The 20293-nt window shown below is 41.5% G+C and overlaps 1 protein-coding gene across 2 annotated transcripts in view; it reads left to right on the forward strand.

The window, feature by feature from the left end:
• Nucleotides 1–20293, forward strand: part of LOC133456455 (ERC protein 2) — a 211029-nt gene that overhangs the window by 17393 nt on the left and 173343 nt on the right. For both annotated transcript variants that reach the window (XM_061734932.1, XM_061734931.1), the window contains exons 5-6: nucleotides 2262–2429; nucleotides 17395–17562. In XM_061734932.1, the coding sequence (XP_061590916.1) occupies nucleotides 2262–2429; nucleotides 17395–17562 (336 nt within the window). The remainder of the gene's footprint in view (nucleotides 1–2261; nucleotides 2430–17394; nucleotides 17563–20293) is intronic.

Raw genomic sequence — 20293 nt, forward strand, 5'->3', positions numbered from 1 at the left:
TCCTCTCTGGACTTTGATCTAGAGACTGGCTTCTGAGAACATGGTGTGGTAAATGGTTACTAGAGCAGGTACATTGCAGAGCTTTCCCCATTTAGGAGCTTCACCATGTCCAGCTCAGAAGTATAACTTTTTCACAGAGTGCAGTCGTGAATCCAGCCAGCGCTTTAGCTGAGTGGCGTGCTGTCCTTTTGTCTCCGTGTCTTCGTAGGAACTGGCCCTGTCACCACGCGTGTCTTCCATCAGACCAGCCCCCTCCTTCCTCCTCCCCACCCAACATCCTTGGATCACAGAACAAGCAGAAGTACCCCTCTCATTAGTCTCTCTGCTCTCTCATTATTTCTTTCATTGCCTGATAGTCTTTGAAATCTTTCCTCCTTTTATTTTAATTATAATACCATATCATTAACATCATTTTTAGTCCACTGCTTGCTCATTTCCTGGCTTTTTTTTTTTTTTTCCGTCGCTCTCTTACTGTTCTCTCATCTCTCGTATCTCTCTGATCATATTTGGACTCCACCTCGCATTTTTACCCTCTGTCTCCAATTATGTTGCCCCTCTTCTTCTTTGGCTCTTTCTGTGACTGGAGGTGTGTTGACCAAATTCACATACAGTCAGAAATTCCCTTTTACAGAGCAAGCCCTGCTCACACAATTAGAGAAATCTAGCTTCAAATCAGCTTTGTGAATTTTTGGCACCAGTGGATGGATCCTGTTCTCCTGTACGTAGCTACTGTCATCACACAAACCTCTCTCTGTTAATGCATTTCATTTCCTGAGTGGTTTTCTGTTATGTTCTATAAAACAATTGGTCTCCCACTATGATTTTGTGCTTTTTTGAATGTTTGGCTAAGTGATTTCACACAATGATCCCGGGACTTCCAAGTGAGGATTGATAAAGTGTGGCTGGATGTTGATTCAATTTTGCGGAACATAATCTTAATCATCACAGCAAAAGTGGCATGTTTAGATTGTGATAAGTGAATGATCACATGTGCCAAAATAAATCAAAACCTCAGAAGCTTCTCAGGTTTTCTTTTAATTAAAGATTTTTAAGACAGCTTGAGTCAGAACACGTAAAAATGTGTGCTGTTTCCCAACTGTAGTGGCAAAAAAAATGTATGCGAGTCCCTGGGAAATAATTCGTTTTCTCTATTAATTTGCCATAAAATTGAATCAAATCTTCATTTAAGTTGCAATAGATATAAAAAAGACTGTATTTAAGCTAATAAGGCACAAATAATTATAAATTATTGTGTCTTTATAGAATACGCCATTTAAAAATATTCCCAGTGCTGCTGATAAAAATAGTGAACCTGTAGATTAATTGTTGCAATATAAGACTAAAGGTGTAATGTAAAGCTACTTTGACTGACAGAAAGATATTTCTTATGAAAAAGGAAATATAAAATATGAAGTAACTCCTGGTGGGAACCATTTATTGGAAAAAGGAGATCTTTAGTTGATCTCCATAAGCCAGGAAAGGGATACAGAGTAATCTCTAAGTATTTAGGCGTCCAACCGTCCATAGTTAGACAAAACTGTCTATAAATGGAGACAGACTAGTGCTGTGGGTACTCTTCCTAGAAGTGTGTGCCCAGCCAAGATGATTAACTCAGAAACCTCAGTAAACTAAGGAAGAACTCAGGAGGAGCAGCTGAAGGAAGACACCACTGGAACTGTAAAACGGCTCTGTGGATTAATCTACCGTGTGTGAGCCATCAAACGGGCCGCTGCTCTCCTTCACAGACATGTTGCATGGCTGAAGCTTGTCAGAGAACACGATAGCCATCCTCCATGCTGCTGGGAAAATATGATGCAAGCCAAATTGTTTGGGAAGAGGCACCATGTACGGTGGAGGGAGCATCATAGTAGGGGCCTGCTTTGCCGCCTCAAGGCCTGGAGCACTTGTCATCATTCAGAGGTTTCAATTCCCAGTTTTACAAAGTAGATCCATGACACACTTTTACTTGCCCCTTTCTTTAAGATGTTCAGCATATCAACGCTTTAAACTGTTATTTTAGGGTCTGGCTGCACTTTAAAAAGCATGTTCTGTAAAATGTTTTGCATCTAAACAACAAACTGAGTTGGGTAATGGCCCAAAAAATGGGTGCACAACATTTGATTTGTTTTTTTGAAAAGTTTGTGTGTGTATGTGTGGTTTGAATAAAAACTAAAACTTTCTACTTTCCACCCCCCCCCCCCCAACCCCCCAATGAGTAAAAGTTTTGATAACTAAGTTGTCTGCTTGTGTGTGATTGTCAGATAGAGCAGCAGAAGCAGGAGCTGAACAGGAAGGAGTCGGAGATGCAGGCCCTGCAGACCAAACTAGAAACACTGACCAATCAGAACTCTGATTGCAAGCAGCACATCGAGGTGCTGAAAGAGTCGCTCACAGCCAAGGAGCAACGGGCAAATACGCTGCAGACAGAGGTAAGTGTGTGCATAATCACTCACACATGTATATACGTATACAAACACATACGTAAGGCAGCTGCAAAATCTTCACAGCTTCACGTGCCCGAAGCTGTCCAAGTGTTTGATTGCTTTGTTGTTCAGGGACACCTGAACCTGGGGAGATTTTCAGTCTTGTGTCATGAAAACCATGGATATTCTAGACATCAGATGGTGTTTATATATGTCTGTTATAGAAAAATATAAATATACATATACAGAGGATAAGGTCTTTTTCTACCTTAGCTTCTTTTTTCTGTGCTTGTTTAATGACCTTTTTATGTGGGTGGAAAATGTCTGTGTGTGGCCAGCAGGTTCATATGTGTGGGCGGGTCAGTCATCATGCTGGAGGAAAGCTGGCAGATTTTTTTTCAAGCCTGAAATTTCTCGACTGTGTGGCTCTTAAGATTTTATCACAGCTGTTAGGGATGCATGTAGGGTGCATGAGTAGAGATGGAGGTCTGTGTGGGTTGGGCGTGGGCTCTCCGTGTGTGTGTGTGTGTGTGTGTGTGTGTGTGTGTGTGTGTGTGTGTGTGTATGAGGGTTTAGCATTTTTCTGCGTCATTCTTTAGACTTGGAAGTGATACTTCAGATCCCTTTGTATTCGGCAGTTGAGAGCAGCCTGCTAACTATGTCCACTCATCATTACAGGAAGCAATTTGAGCCAAAATTAGGCGTAATTGTCCATACATGTGCAAAGAATTTTGGCCCTTGCTGTTTGCTGAATACATCATACTTAGAAGAATTGCTTTTTAGTGGGAGGTTTTTATGTGTTTGCAGGTTTACCAGCCGCAATAGCAAAGCTGGTACTGTTTCCCACCTTGTGATAATGACCGCGTCTCATCTTGGCAAAATGTGTTGCTGGTGACGCTTACTGTTGAAGGACCACCACAAAGGCAGTTCTGAGTATTTATGCACAAGTCTGTTTGTGGTCAGAGTTTATCGACCAACCAGGTGAGATAAAGTTGTTTAGTCACACTGAAGGCCTAGTTTAAATATAGATGTGTTCAGAACCCATGCGTGGTCATTAAAATGTGCTGGCATTAGTGATGTCCTTGATTTATGCTTCTGCTTGGCAACTGTGCACATAGCCTATACATATGGGACCTACATCAATGCTTAAATTTATATTTGTTTGTTCTAGTGTTGCTCTGTAGAGACACCAGCTTTTAAAAAACACACAATGTAAAATAAAAAGCTAACAAATGGACCCAACACACTTGCTGTGGCGTGCAACGTTCTGACACAGTTATATTTTTGACGAGGAGTACGTGGGCCGTGGCGGAGAGTCCCGGTTGTAGGAGATGTATGTTGTGGGTCTTATGTAGAAGCATAGATGACCCATCGCTGTTATGGTGCAGGTCAGCAGAATGGCTTAATCCACTGTAATGCTTCTAATGTTCGGTACTTTACTGTTTTCTGGGACCGTTCCTCTCACTTATCACAGGCTGCAGCACACACACACACACACACACACACACACACACACACACACACACACACACACACACACACACACACACACACACACACACACACACACACACACACACACACACACACACACAATAACCCGTAAATGCTGTCAGTTCTGATTGCTTGTCTCTCATCTTGAATAGTTTTTTCCAGCTATTGAAGTGGCATTTTCTCCCACTTGCATCTGGCTTGGGTTTCTTGGACTGAGAGAGCAAACCAGAGGATGAGTGTGATTTAGAGGGCCAGCCAAGCGCCAGCATTCTTTTGCTCCATGTCAGTCATTCAGCAAGAAAGAGTTGTGCGATTCTCACAGGATCCCCCTTCTCCCCTCACTTCTGCCATCCAATCGCATTGTAACCTCGTATATATATATATATATATATATATATATATATATATATATATATATATATATATATATATATATATATATATATATACGCAAGGTGATTGGTACAGTAGCCCGTTTGTTCAGATCTAGATTGGACTCTCGGACTTGACGAGTAGCAGTACATGTCAGGACTAAGAAGGGACTGGCTATTGAACAGAGAAGGCACTGTGAGCAATAGGGATGACAAAAAGAAAGGTCTATCTCGTCGTCAGTCAAAATTAAGGACAGCTTCTTAATGGATCCTGAGATAACTACTGTAGGAAATGTGGAAAATAATAAGCGTGTGTTTGTGTGTGAGCACTGTGAGTCTGCCAGTGTCTTTGGAAACGTAACCCTTTAATACAGTAAATGTGAGTGTTTTTTCCTGTCCTGGTCAAGACAATGCAGGGCTGTAATGATACTCCAACAGATCAGGTAACCTCACAGAGACCTTCCTGCATATTTAACCAGCCAGGAACAAAGGAGCAGACCAAAAAAAATCCAGCGGTAGAGGAGTAAGTTTAGTTTTCCGTTCACCGATTGTTTTAAATATGATAAACACGTGTGGGTATGAAAAAAACAGGTCAAGAGACACTAGATCGGAAATGCAAAAATGTAGGTTTATTAACAAACTAAATGAAGCTGACAGAAAAAAAACATGATTGTTTTGGGTTCTAGGCGCTTCCCAGAGACCCAGAACATAGAGGAGAGATGGGAATCTGGGGTAGATTGGCTATTGGGAGTACCGGGAGTCTTTCCCGGTGGGCTGGGAGATAGGCAAAGTAGTCCCGCCCACACATTTTTCAGACATCCCTCGTCCAATCACCTTTAATAATCAATCATTAGCAATCTGTGAGAGAGAAGAGAAAGCAAAAATTGCAAAAAAAAAGGTGGTGCAGAAAAAAAAAGCTCTAGCAACGGATGCTACTAAGAGCAAAAATTTAACAAACATGTTTGCTGCTCCGGGGGGGCGGCGGCAGTGACGTAGCCTCCGGGGCTTTGGCTGGTTCCTCTCAGGAGGCGTCGGACAGTGAAAGTGATGCTCCCGCTGCCCTGGTGGTCCAGGAGGGGGAGGAGGACATTGGTGGTGGTGATAGCAGGTGTGTGTGCTAGCCAGTGTTGTGGATAAACACTCATTCACTAAGTGTTCAGAAACATTGTCTATGAACTTTACTTGACATAATAGATAGCGTGTGGTGTAAATCTAGTTCTAAAGTGTTGGAAAATGATATACTATCCTGATTATTTAACCACTATTTTAGGTGGTGTGGTTTGAGCATGCAGATCTGCTTTTTCACAATTTTTATAATTACAAATCAAGTCACCAGAGTTAAAGCGTTTTAAGTATCAATACACTTTCTTCAAGCCCAATCTCCAATTTGTTCATGCTTTACCTATTTTTTTCTGTCAGTGTTTATGGTTTATTGTCCTTGCTTTTCTTTTCTTGAACACTTATTTATATACATTTTCAGATTAAATTACATCAAATAAGAGCCAGGGAGACAATTAACCATTTCACATTATACAGTTAAAACTAATGTACATCAATGGACAGTATTTGCGCGCGTATTGTGGTGGGCCAGTCTGGACTAAAAAAAGTCCAGGGCCGAATTTTTGTCTCAGTCCAGGCCTAATGGGAATTGATAAGATTTTTACAATTCCAATTCCATTTTTTATTCTGATTAATGATTCTGTTCTAATCGATTACCTTATCGATTCTCATTTGGAAAAAAGAGGAAAACACTGTGGCAAATGGCGCTAATATGATAGGCAGTATTTGTTTGTTAATGAGTAACCTGCAGTATTATTAGCCGAGGATATGCTAACGTTGCTGCTGCAGCTTCTGCTGGGTTGAGAATTACTGACGTGGGTCCAGAGCGGATCGAAAACGCGACCTTCATTGATTGTTATTGCATGCTGTGTGCACAAATCTTTTGGCATGTTGATAGTATTTTCTCGCTTTGACGAAATATTCACTAGGCAAGTATTGCAAGTTGCCTTGTTGTCGTCTTTTTTACTGAAATGTAACAAGACTTTCGAGCTTTTGTATCGCTTGGGTGCCATGTTTACTATGACTGCTGACTCACAATATTTTCAGGCATTAATAAAGAGAACTGTAGGGTTCATTCACACATACAAAATTAAGTTTACAGGTCCTTGTATCTCCCCACAAATCTATGAGGCAAACTCACTCTGAGGTTCTGTATTTTTTAACTAATTAAACCCTTTTTGAAAATGGATATCATGTATCAATAAGTCACAATTTTCAGCGCAAGTCCTGCTTGCAACGCTTATAATAATCCAGTTCAGCCTATTGCAAGCTCTTGTGTTTATAGCTGTGAGGCCCATGAGTCGGTGCACATATGATGAGATACTCATATAACCTGCTGGTGACAGGATCAGGGTCGCGATAATAAATCCTCCAGTTATTCACGTGTCCACAACACACAGTTAATACCCACATGCTGAATGAGGAACCAGCCAATAATGCTGCATGATAGGGAGGAGCAACAAGTGCGCGAAAACACATTTAAAGAGAAGATCTTGTTAAATATAGTTCTTACTTAAATCACACAGATTAACTGAAAATATACTTTTATTTTTTGCATTTGTATGGAAAAAAGTAAACACTGCAAAGTTTTTCATGTAACTGTGATTATTGATATTTGATATGAACATTTTTGTATGTGGCCGACTTTGAGTACCGATCTGCCACAGAGTAGTTTGTCGAGTATGATAGTCATTATAAATGAGTAAGAAATATATATTCAATATCTATTAAATCAAGAAATTCAAGAATTGCCAGCATCAACTCTATTGTAGAGGCTATTGACCTACTCCTTATTATGCTGAACCTCCTTTGAAGTGAAAAAGTTGGATGGTAAAGTCTCCTCTCAAATGTAACGAAGGCAAAGGGCACACATCGGAGGCCCAGATCTTTGCCTGTAGTTCTTTTAGTTGACATGATTGTGTTCGGTCTCAGTCTCATAGCAGTTTCACAGCGGTTTCAGAGATGCATTTTTATCCAGACAAACTGTGCTGTGGCTCCAAATGTTAGGTGGTGAAATCTGACATTTTCAACCACTGGCTGGGGCTGCTCATCTTAAACAAGGAATTCTACATTTTTATCCATTATTGCTGCGGCTTTCTGGCTGTCTTTGAGGAATTGTTTGCGTTCCTAAAAGGCAAACCTTAGGACTGTCTGCTGTGGGTCCTCAGTTTTCACTTTTGGCTCAATAAGTTCCTCTTGCTCTTTGATGCGATGGCCACTTAAAAGCTTAATATGGTTGCTTTATGTTATCTTAATAAGTGTTATCTTTGGCAGCTTTTGGGCCACCTCTGGAGACTGCAGCCATGCATGAGGACAATTCCAGTGGCAAAAAAACACCACATTGCCAACATATTGCTAATGCTACACATCTAGTTCAATCCAACAACTCGCGTGTCACCGCCTCTCTACCTGCCAAGCAAGCAAGAACTGAAGAATTGAACACGACACTCTTGTTTTCGTCGAGTATTTCAGATGCTGGAATCGGAACAACTCTATCGTCATGACACCAGTTGATGTATCGGACGTGAGAGAGGTGTGGGTTGTCGACTGGCAGAGCTGCTTGAGAAAGTGTTTTTTTGTAGTTTACTGCTACAATTTGTGAGGCGAATAAAATGCCTGCAATCATGTGGAGATCCTTGACAGCAGAGCTCAAATGACTTTTCCACATTGTCAGTATTCAAGCTCATATGTAATGTCTTTTGGCCGATTGGAGCTTTTTTATTTAGATATTCATTTCATGAAGCGAGACTGGGGACCTGTCCAGGATGCCGTTCACCTGGATTGAGCTGGGATAGACTCCTGCAGACCCCTGTGATCCTGTACAGGATTAGGCGGGTATAGAAAATAGAAGGATGGATTTCTTGAAGCAAGCATATTGCATATGATTCAAATTTGTTTTGTCCAAGTTTGAATGATACATATACATAAATAACACAGCAAAGTAACATTAGATCCTTAGTTTCTCAGTGAATAAAAGAAAAAGTGTTAGAAATAACACGCTTTTCCTGAATATTTTGCATCATTCATATCGATGTACAGTTCAGTCCGTAGTGTTTCTCCCCAGTTTCCTCAGATTGGCCTCACACTTCTCTCGTTCTGTTTCATCACCACTTCCTTGTTCATCTGGCAGAAGACCTCTACTGAGTTTGGATCTTGAGGTTGAGGTGTAATGATTCGAAGAAGATATATAAATGACTCAAATATGACTTGCTAACGTGGACCGCAGTGACAGTGATGAATGGGGAAAACAAGAGGAAAATGAAAAAGACTCTGGAGCGTGAGAAGGAATGAATCGTGGATAGATGGAGCGACAAGAGGAAGTGAAAGTGAGAGAAAGGCGTTGCTTGATGGATGTCGATGGCTCCAGAGTTTTGTCAGTGAGTGATGCAATAACACGCTTTGCTGTGGTCCGTGCTGGACTATTTTTGTTAATCTTTCCTTGTTCTCTTTGCTGATTGATAGTTTTTATTGCTGGTGAAGCAGAGACAAGATGTGGTCTCAGGCTGGTTGTGGTCCACCCTGGACTTTCTCCATGCTTTGTTCTTTCTCTCCGTCGTTCTTTCTGCTTCATTCGTTTTTGCTTCTTCTGTCCATATTTTCTCAACCTCCATCTCTTTTCTTCCCCATTTTCTTGGCAAATGTATCCTTCTCCCCTGTCCGCCCCCACACCCCCACTTTTGATAACATCGACTCTTAAGATAAGTAAGAAGACGATGAGCTCAGTAAAGACCACTGTTGAGGTTGGAAAGCTTCTGTTCCGTTCTTATTTTAGTGTGACCGCTAATGGTCGATTTCAAATTGATTCCTGGAGATTCTGTGATGAGTCCCAAATGACGTGGATCGGTTTTGACCTGACTTCATCTGAACTTGTCTGACCATGGTCACCATTTTCAGTCCCAGCAGCATTAGCGCGGGTTCCTGGACCGGTGCGGTTTGGGATTCAGTGTGAATAGCAAAGCACTGGGCCCGCTAGAACAAACACGGTACGGTCCAAAATAAAGCCCCTGCAAGTTCTTCAGAGGCCATGTGGAAAAGCAATAAAGTGGAGTTGTAGAGGTCAGAACGGGGACGAGATACTCATGATTTACACAGAATGAAGGAGTCAACAAAGCATGTGCATGCAGCTACTTAAGCACCGTTTGTAACTGGACACAACACATTTTTGTGCAAGTCACGTGCAGAAAGTTTGACAAATTACTTTGAACTTGTGCAATCATAAGTGCCTTACACGTAGGTCTCTCGGAAGTGTGCATGCTCTCCCTTCAGTTTTTGTTTTCTATTTTGAAACTAAACAGAAACACGCATAAACACAGAGGGCATTTAGGGCTTTGCTTGGTCTTCTGTCATTCAGCAGATGGTTAACCAAAAATCAACTACGTGATGATAAAGGGCAGCCAGAGACAATAAGCTCCTTTCTTTTTATTCTGACCTCGGGGTCACCCTACTTTGTTCAGACCACTTAACCTCTAATTTCATGCATGCATATACACAAAGACATACAATGACACATTTCCACAAACATCCAGTGCCACAAGAATACAGTCAGAAAAGGGTTTTCGCCCCAAAATTACAGAAAGTCCACCCTATTTTTTTTAATTGAAAGTCTCTGAATCAAACAATGAAAGCTGTTTATTTTTTCATTTCATTATATTTTTTTCTCAAAGTTGCATACTTACCATTTTTATGTGTCAATTTGGCAAATTTTGATTTTAAAATGAAACACCGACTTTGAGGTTAAAGCAGTTTTGGGTGTATCTAAAACATTCTGCAATGCCTTAATGGCTCACAGTGAACACAAACACTGAAATTACAGCTGTGAATAAGCAAACGGAAGGTTAGGAGAGTCACAGTCTACTGCCGTTGTGTGTTTATGTGGTTTTTATGGTGGTGAGCATTTTTTTTTTTTACTTGAGTCTACATAAATAGTTCTAATTTGCTGGATCTGCAACAGGTACAACATGTAGTATGTGGCCATTTAACTTGAAATATGTTTTTCTTTTGTAGTGGTCATAGCAGTGTGGATATATCATTATCATTCATTTGTGAATTCAGATTCTCTTTCCTACACTTAATGGATTAGAAAGACAATGAGTCCCATGAGTTTGGAGGTTCGGGGTTGGCAGTTACTGGTTCGGAGTTGCCAGATCGGAGGAAATCCTATCAATTCTGCAACAAAATTCTTTGCATTTGGCCTTACATATTGGGAATCTGGAAATCTTAGCATCATCTTGTACAGAACTTCTGTAGTTTCATAGAGATAAGTCAATTATTACAATAAAAATACATAATACAATAAAAAAGATTTCATGCCAGTTGTCATCTGCTAAAGATGTTAACAATCCAAGCACTAGAAGGACATACGTTTGTGACAAAGACAAGAAAACCTTTTTTTTACTTGATGGTCGAATAGAAAATTGAGCTGAATCGAATGCTGTAATTCAAACTGCGTTCGTTCTACATGTGTTCGCCAGAATGACGGTCGAGTGTGGCTTCACAGGAAGGGAATCCCTGGAAACAGGATGTATTCACTGACATGCAGTGCTGAAAATGATCAGGAAAAATAATCAAAGCAGGAGGAAAGTGTTAATGATGGGGAACGCCTGCAGCATTCTCATTCTTTACATTTGAGTGTGTGTAAGTGTGTGTGTGTGTGTGTGTGTGTGTGTGTGTGTGTGTGTGTGTGTGTGTGTGTGTGTGTGTGTGTGTGTGTGTGTGGTGCGTGTGCATCTTTTGTGTTTGTTGGAAGGGGTAATGATGATGGATGGAGGGGGAAAGAAGAGTTGAGGCAGCTGTGAGCATTCCTGTGATTATACTCAGGGTGAGTCCCCTGCAATTTCAGTGTCATTTATCCATCCACTCGTACAATACCAAACAATTCACTTTCATGGTTTCGAAGAAAACATCACTCATTCTGCTGACAAAGATGACTTTGTTAGTGGATCCTGGGATTTCTATGATTGCCCATATGTACTTTTTTTTTTTCTTGTCTTACATCTGCGCTTTCCCATGTTCCCTGTGTTGCCTGTGGGCAGACAGCTGTGTTGCTAATGTTTTATCAACAGATGTTGTGGTGTACGATGAGACTTACTCTCCACCCTGCAGCCCCTGCTGTGAGGCAGTTTACATCTGCTTATTATCCTGTGCCGGGCCTGAGGTGATCCGTTTATTATACAATTCCTGATCAGGGCTCTGGCTGTTCCCTTCACCCAGCTTTTAAGACGCCCCTCAAATGACACACAGGTTCGGCCCCAGGACACGGGATGGGGGAATGAATGTCCCTCATTTCCACTCACACTGTTAGATTCTGGTGTTGTGAGGTCTGGGATTTCCCAAGAAGGAGAGGAAAATCTCTTCTGCATGTTCTTGTATAATCAGTGTACGATTCTCTCTTTTGTTTGATTGTGTATTTGATGACTGTAAAGTGAGAGGAATAACTAAAAAAAAAGCCTTAGAGAAGCTCAGCCCTGTGTGCAAAGTATTAGATACAACAGTTTATACCCGTACCTGTGTACACACACAGACACACGCTTGCATACTACACTGAAACCAAATTGAAAAGTTTTATGGGGTGCACTACATACAGTAACGTGCAGTAAAACTGCTGCTGGTGGAACCCAGTGGATGCATCACTGTGCCAGTGTCACAATTCCCAAGTGCAGTGGCTGCCCCCTTCCTGGATCAGGACATCATACAGAATGGTTTGTCTCACCATCATTCTTATATGCTTAAAATGGCTCCTGGTGAAACTTAATGTGTTACGTTTACCAGGTTGTTGAAGAGAACATTTTTTTCCCACATATTTTCCCTCTTTAAGCAATTACAATATTAAAAGCTGGAAACATCAAGAAACATGGATGTTCTTGTTAACCTTCAAGAACATTTTGCTCCTGTTTTTGCACTCAGTGGCACTAGGTCCTCACTGATTTCTCACTCATCAACTGTCTCCGCACAGACTCCTCCAAGTTACATGTTTTTGACAAGTGTCCTTATGTTGGGATTGGTGCCAAGCAATCAATGCCTGGGCCTTTTGTTGGGGATATTCAAACTATATAGCTATGGCTACCAATAGTGTGAAAATTGTGTTTAAAATCAGGTATGGTCAACCAGGTTTGGAGTGAAAAACACCTGGTTCGGTGTTCAGGCCGTCAAGCAGGAACTGTGACCTCCCAACATCCATGAAAGGTTGCCTCATCAATAACTATGAATCATTTGACACTATCTATTCTTACGCTTGTGGGAATAAATGATATATAAATTCCCATGTTTGGGGCAGGATGCTGAGTAACACTGTATGCAGATATTGCATATATATTTTAATTCACCTTTCACCAATCTGCAATAACACACACCTTTAAAGGGAAAGCAGCAACTGGCTATTCTTTTTTTTCCATCATGTGAGCTTATGCTAGTTTCTCTTTGATGCATGCCTATTATGTAAATGGTACAATTTACCAAAGAGATATTTGACTGGTTATACGTGGTATGGAGAACAATAGGGGTGGAGCATTGTTTTGCAAAAAAATAGGCTTCATACTTTTGGTGACGCAATCCAGACTTGGCCATGTTACTGACCATACAAAACATATATTAAGCGAATATTATGCCATAAATTCACGTGATTGATTTCGCTGCACAGACCTTTGAATAAATTCCGTTTCATGGGCGCCTTTAGTTGCACTGAGACAAGGGGTGTGAAGAACTCACACAGCTGTGCGCTGTGCTTCCCAGCAGCTCCAGCAGACATTAGTTCAGGCTTTAGATACATTTCACCAGACCCTCTCTTGGGATTAAAGTACTCTTATGTTGATGTTTAAGCCTGAAAAGACACTCAAAGTTCTTTGAAAACCAACACAAAAATGAGTTTAGCCTCTGGCGCAGCATGCATTTGTGTGAAGGTCAAAGAGTTTTAAAGACTTAGCTTGGGATATTTGAAAACATACAAGGAATGTTTTCGTGATCAGCTGAAGACTCTTTTCGCAATATCGCACTCCCGGGTGGGTGAGTGAGAGTACAGATCTTAAAATGGGAGCGTTGGTGCGTCCCCAGGCCTTTGCTGTGGTCTCTGGTTCTGCCATTTAGACTGTGGTCTCCTCGCGTGGTCCCTGTGTTGTTTATTGCGGCCCTGCGCCGATGCTTAGCTCAATACCTTTGCAGATTTGCCTGCCAGAAAAACTTTTATGATGAAATTTGAGGCAGGAAAAAGGGAGGTGAAGACAAACAGGGAAGCTGTTTTCTTTAAGCCTCTGTTTTACTTTGCTAACCAGTTTCCAGAATCCACACTTGGCTGTCATTGCGAGCATGATAGAGGAAGTCGGAGAGAATCCAGGCCTGCTTACTTATTAGTGTGCATGGTTGAAAGTTGAATTACAGATACAGTTACTGACATGTATACGTTGAGAAAAATGTTCAATACATACAGTACATTTGTACATGCAGATGTTAGAATAGTTTGCTACTGTATTCATTCAAAGAAAATCCAATGCGCTGCCAAGAATTATTAGTTTTTCAACCACAGAATCTTGAGTGCATATCAAGGAAATTTTTAAATGATATGGTGCTGAGTGATGGGCTGGCAGGTTTAAGTGGGAATTTTTAGGAAGAATGAGTGTTATAGATGTGTTTTTAATTCATCGACTGAGTTTCTCAACACCCTCTCCCGTGTCCTCTAAGGAATGCTTTGGAATTAAAATGGACTTGAATGGACAACAGCTCCTTTACTTATGTCCCTGATCTGTCTCATTTCTTTCCTGCAATCAAGATTTAAAAAAGAAAAGAGAGAGAAAAATAGTTTTCATTGCAAAACAGAATATGGGCCCTTGTGTCCTATGATACCTTAGGTTAGCAGAACCATTTTCATGGACGAGCTGGAAACAAAATTCCAGAAATCCCCACAGAGAGATGTAGAAATCTATAAAGACCAGGGTTAGAATTGTGCTCCCGTTATTAAGACAGTCAGCCTATAGAACTTCAGAGATTTTTTGCATCGACACGTTACTCATCGCAGGACCACTATCTTCGAACTGCACAGAAAAACTCCTGCAGAGTTTGGAGTATGGTTGGGGGGAGAAAGGGAAATAAAAAGGAGAGACATCTTAGTCACCTTGTTGCACTATCATCATGCATACCAGCTGATAAAGGTGTGTTGTGTCCTGCAAAAGTCCTGTTGAAGAAGTAGTGTTTTTAGCCAGTGGAGGTGTAGCGTGTCAGCGGTGTTAATATCCCCAAGCCAAATGATCCGTGAAGAATTGCCATAATCTCTTTTCACCTTCTCTCAGCTCCCTTGCTTTCACCCCATTTCCTGTCCATCCTGTAATCTCTCCTTGCTCACCTGTCCAACTTTCTCTCCTTGTTTCTCATGTCTGGCGTCTGGCAGCGGTAAGTGCTTTTAGAGGGTATTAGCAGGGCGTCTGCATCATGATCACGTCTCCGTGTGCCGGGGCAGGTGAGACAGCAGGGATTTCCTGTTAGGCCCCTCTGCTGCATTCTTGCTAAATTTTTCTGCCTACCAGGTGAAGTTGAGACACAGGTGGTCTCTCTTTCCTCCTGTCTCGCACATGGTGGGAAAACAAGCACCCTCTCTCTTTCTCTCTCACTCTCACACTCACACACACACACACACACACACACACACACACACACACACACACACACACACACACACACACACACACACACACACACTGGACAGGTAAACTTAACATGCAACGGATTAATGATATCATTACTGAGAGTGTGTGTGTGCGTAATTGTGGATGTGGCAACACAGAGCCTTCCTCAGAATTAGACTTTGGTTTTCTGCCAGAGGAGCAACATGAGAAATACTTCATCTTACACCTGGAGTTCCTGGTTGCTTCTCACGTTACCACATGAGTGGCACCCTCTCTGCATCTCAGGAGCACACTTGCATTTCCTTTTATACACACATACAGATTTTACATAAGTATACGCAACCTGCACAGCCATTCTCCTCCAATGTCTTTTATTTCCTTCTCTCTCAGTTGATTTATTTAGTTGATTTATTCCTTTTTTTACTGTTTCTACAGTGACTCTCCAGTATCCCTTACCCTGGGCCTCTCTGAATGTCTGAGCTCCTCACTGTAACTCCAAGGGCGAGCTGACATGTTCTCTGGAAGAAATTCATTTGAGCCTCTTGGATTCATGATCTTATTTTTGAACCCAGTGTCCACCGCTCAAGCGTACAGGTGTTAGCCAGACTATCAGTGAAGCTGTTGGGTGATAGGGGGGGGCTTTATGTGTCACAATTGTGCAAGAAGGAACCAGTGCCCTGTGCTCGTCATCGTGATTGACAGCGACAGCTGCCGAATCAGTGTAGATGCGTTGTAAACCTGAACTCCATTTTCTTCTCACATGTGGACAAAACTCCTTCAATTGAGGGAGCAGCTTAGTCTAAACTGGGCATTCCAAGGAGGAGAAATGATGCCTCAGACTTGGGGGAGCCTACTCTCATCCATGCCGCTTCACACAAATCAGAGACGTCCTTTCACTGCCAGGTGTAGGTCAAATCCAACAAGACCACATCATTCCCAAAAGGCAAAGATATGGTCCCGAGTCGACCAACCTGGACACGTTCCATGCTTTGGCCGTCCATACAAATGATGTCCATAAAGTTTATAAAATGAATCGGTACCAAAACCCAATGGGGAATGTGTTTTATGAGTTGCTGGCTATGCGAGCTAAGCTCTTACTCCAGTTATACAGGGACCAAATGGCCAATAGTTCTCCAGAATCACCTCCTCCAAGTCCAAAAAGGACATCTAGAGGGGCTGAATGAAGTTGGGTGGAACCTCATCCAGCATCCTACCAGCAAAACTAAAAACTCATTATTTACCACGAACACCAAGTGCTGTTAATCTCTAAACGTTCATCTCCAGGATGCGGCACAGACTTTCCCTGCACAAGCTTGCACATGCAATCCTCCTGTAGCTGGAACACCACTATCACAGTCTGCCAATCCAGACAAGGGTGCCATTTGTTACTTTTATATTTATGCATTTTTTCCCAACTCTCTTTAATTTATTGTTTAATAAACTCTCAGTCACAAAAGTCCATGTGAGTTTTAAAGCGACTTGATTTTCCTTCCAGCTGCTTAAACACCTTTCCACCCCTTACAAACCTCTTGAATTGCCTTGTAAAATATTTGAAAGATGAGCTGAAGAGCAGAAGAGTCTGTTATTTAAGTGTTTTTGTTCCGCATCATCAGTTCTGTGTCCAAGTAACCCTTGTTAAAAAGATTGTTAACAAGCTCTCTCTTGCTGTCTCCCCCTACCCGGGTGTATGTGTGTCTCTTAAATTCACATAAAACACATGTGTTCAAGTGGGTTCATTATGTGCCCTCTGGCAAAACATGCTGGATTTGAAATCAGTTGTCGGAAAAGCACGATGTTTGTCCCTGACAGCCAGCTCAGGATGTACGTGTGTGGCTGTGTGTGCCGAATAATACTGATGTCTAAAGCCAGTTCTGGAGCGAGCTCAGCGATCCCTCATCCCACTGCACACAGCCAGATACAGAGAATTTTAAGGCTTGAGAGAGGAGTGAGTTAGCGGTGTGATCTATGGCAGCACAGGACTAATCATGCAACACTCTTGATGGAAATGATGGGACGGGCTCCAGGCTCCTGGCTTTTTTTCATGTGCACTTTTACTGCTTCGGTCCACAGTGGTTCATATTGTGAACATTAGGTCAAAGTCAAACTTTTACCACTTCCAAATGTCAACACGTAAATGTGGTGAGAGATGTCAGTCGGAGAACTGAATAATAACACATGGGCCACCTGACTGGGAGTTAAAAAGAAATGGTAGTGTGAATATTTTTCCTTTTCTGTACTGCTGCCTGTCACTCAAGTGATTCTGGTTCATTCTCCTATGGTCTAGAGAGTTTAATCTGTTACAGACGAACGTCAACCTTCTGTCTGAGCGCAAATACTTCACGTGCTTTGTGTCAACATGAATATACCATACTATTTTCAGTCTGCTGGTAATTCTTCTGATATGTGTCGCACTTCCCGTCTTGCCCTGTTCAATTTTAGGTAGATGCCCTGCGAGTGCGTCTGGAGGAGAAGGAACAGTTCCTGACCAAGAAGACCAAGCAGCTGCAGGACTTGACTGATGAAAAGAGCACGCTAACAGGAGAGATCAGAGACATGAAGGACATGCTGGATGTCAAGGAGAGAAAAATCGTTGTCCTGCAGAAGAAGGTACATCATTCCCGCAAAATGTGTGTAACTGCTGCGGATGTTGCCACCATCTGCTTGACAATGGTTTGACGATGGTGTTTTGTTTCAAAAGTTTGATGGAAAAACAAATTCATGTTCATGTGAGGTACTTTCTGGTACTTTTGGAACTTTTTCAGTAGAAAAATAAAACAAAAAAAACCCAACAACATTTATGTAAGTGAGAAGGTCATTCGGCTTGAATAAACCTGGACTGATGCTCACTGTCACGAAAGAATGATCACAGTGTACACAGCTGAACAGAACTCCCAAAGACCTCTTTTAATTTTTATCATTTTTAAAAATATATGTATTTTTGTCCTCTTCTTCAAAGTTCATTTTCTGGTTAGACTGTTCCCCTCTTCGCTCACTACAGCCAAAAAAAGTCATAAAACGTATTGCTCCACCAGCTGTTATTACATTTTTTGTTACATAGTACTTCAAATGGTTCATTTACATTTGAAACACACACTTTGTAACAAGACAAATGGAAAATACAGATAAAAAGAGAATGTACAGTTATTTTTATATTTAAGCATACTTTTTTTTTTCTTTGCATTCAGAATGAACTCAAGTTGGCTCATGATTATTATATTTTTTTGTCTCTCATCAGCTTCACCCAATTTTTTAAAATACAGCTGTTTTTGCATTTCAGGCCTTCAAAGCGGTCCAATAAAAGTTGGAACAGTAAGACCCGTTCTGGTATCAGTTATACCAGGTGATGACGAGTTTCCGTTACTATTTTGTCCCATTTTTCCTGTCTTAAGGGGTCCAAAGGTACGGGGTCAGCCTTGTCACATATTTATTTCCCTTTTTAATTTCAAAATTAACATCACATTCTATAATTAAGACAGGTCAAGACTGGAAGCTGGCGTTATCCTGTTCTACCTCGACATGCTTCTGAAATGTTGCACAATATGCTTTTGCATTGACATATGCATGCATCTTATTGCACTTGTCAGTGTTTATGTTGCCATGACAAAAGTGTGAGCCGCCTTTGTTAAGAGCACTGATACAACCCCATCTCATGGAGCCTGACTGTTGGACTCGTTATCGATGACAGTCTGGATGGTCGTTTTTGTCTTTGGTCTGGAGCATCCGGTGTCCATTTCTTCCAAAATGATCAGTAATACTGATTCACCTCACTACAAGACACATTTGCACATCGCTATGTAATGGTTGTGTGCCAGATACTTCTTAGAGGAGTTTGCTTAAAGGGATTGTGACATGAAAAACAAATTTTTCTTGATTTTTTGTGTTTTGTTGGGTGTCTTGACATCAATTACACCCAAAAAACAACGAACTTTTAACATTCAGTGTATTGTGTGCTTTCTGGGATTTTCCGCATAACTGTGCAAAAACGGCGCATTTGGTTTGGTGGCGGGCCGTTACGTAACGGCCCGCTAAATCACCGCCCCCTCCACCCAGCTCCCTGCCTCCTCTCCAGCGCACCATAAAGGCTGATTTATGGTTCCGCGTTACACCGACGCAGAACCTACGGCGTAGGGTTACGCTGCGACGCGCACCATACGCTGAACCCTACGGCGTAGGCTCTGCGTCGATTTAACGCGGAACCATAAATGAGGCTTAACACGGAGCTGTTTAGAGCGTCTTTTGTTCTAATCACCGGAGGAAAACTGCTAAGAAGACCCGCGGCCACTGACTGGACTTAAGATAAGGGGACAGTGCTGCTTGCATGCCTTTATTTTTATGATTGTTTGCTGTGGTTCTCCCTGCTGCTCTTCCGTGCATGCTTCGCCTGTCGCTCCGACGCCGCTGTGAGCGTATGGTTGGGCTGGAGGAGGTTTGGAGGAGGAGCGGAGCAATGATTGACAGGAAAGGGGGGAAAGGAAGCATTTTTCACGGCGCAAAAAAACACTGTAATAAAAAGCCAGGAAAAGAGTACTAAGAGTGAAGTTTTTCTTGTTACACTCTTTTAGACACATTTGAGGGATGTTGGCCAAGACTTTTAATAGTGTTAAAAGCATGTTAAAAATGATGTCACAATACCTTTAAATTTCCCTGGACACGCTGACGTCCCTACATGTAGATGCTTTGCATCTTTTTACCCCACTTCCTAACTAGCATTAAATGCATGCATAGGAGTTTTTTATTTGGGACATGTTACAGGCACAACATAAAAGAAAATTAAATGAAATTTAGTAAAAGAAAAAACAAATATATATATATCACATTATCTGCAGAGTAAATTGAAGAATCATTGCATTTATTTGCATTTTTCTGACGTTATCCTTTTATTTGATAAAGTCATTGTGATCTACCAACAAGAAAAGAAAAAAGAAAACTACACCTGAATGAATCTCATTAAATATTAATCTTCATGTCAAGTTTATGTTGCTGACAGTGTGGCTGAATTGAAAATGTTGTATGAATCACAGTTACTTTACCTACAGATCTTCTTCTCAGTCACTCTTTTCGCATTGTTTACATAAAGATACATATCAGCAGTAAACGGTAATTGTCCAGTAAATGATACAGACATGCTCTCTCTTGTCTTACATACACATGCATTATGTGTGCATACAAAACGTACCGGTACTCCTCATGTCTCGGAAGCCTTGATGATATTAATAAAACTCGCTGTTTAGACAGGTCTGTTGCTACCCGCGGCGTGCATGTTGGTTATTCCTCTGTTTAATAATTACTCACCCATAAAGGTCTTCTCTCAACTTCCTTCTTCCCTCTCCTGTCTTTA

This window comes from Cololabis saira, chromosome 12 (genome assembly GCF_033807715.1).
Source record: "Cololabis saira isolate AMF1-May2022 chromosome 12, fColSai1.1, whole genome shotgun sequence".
Classification (NCBI taxonomy): Eukaryota; Metazoa; Chordata; class Actinopteri; order Beloniformes; family Belonidae; genus Cololabis; species Cololabis saira.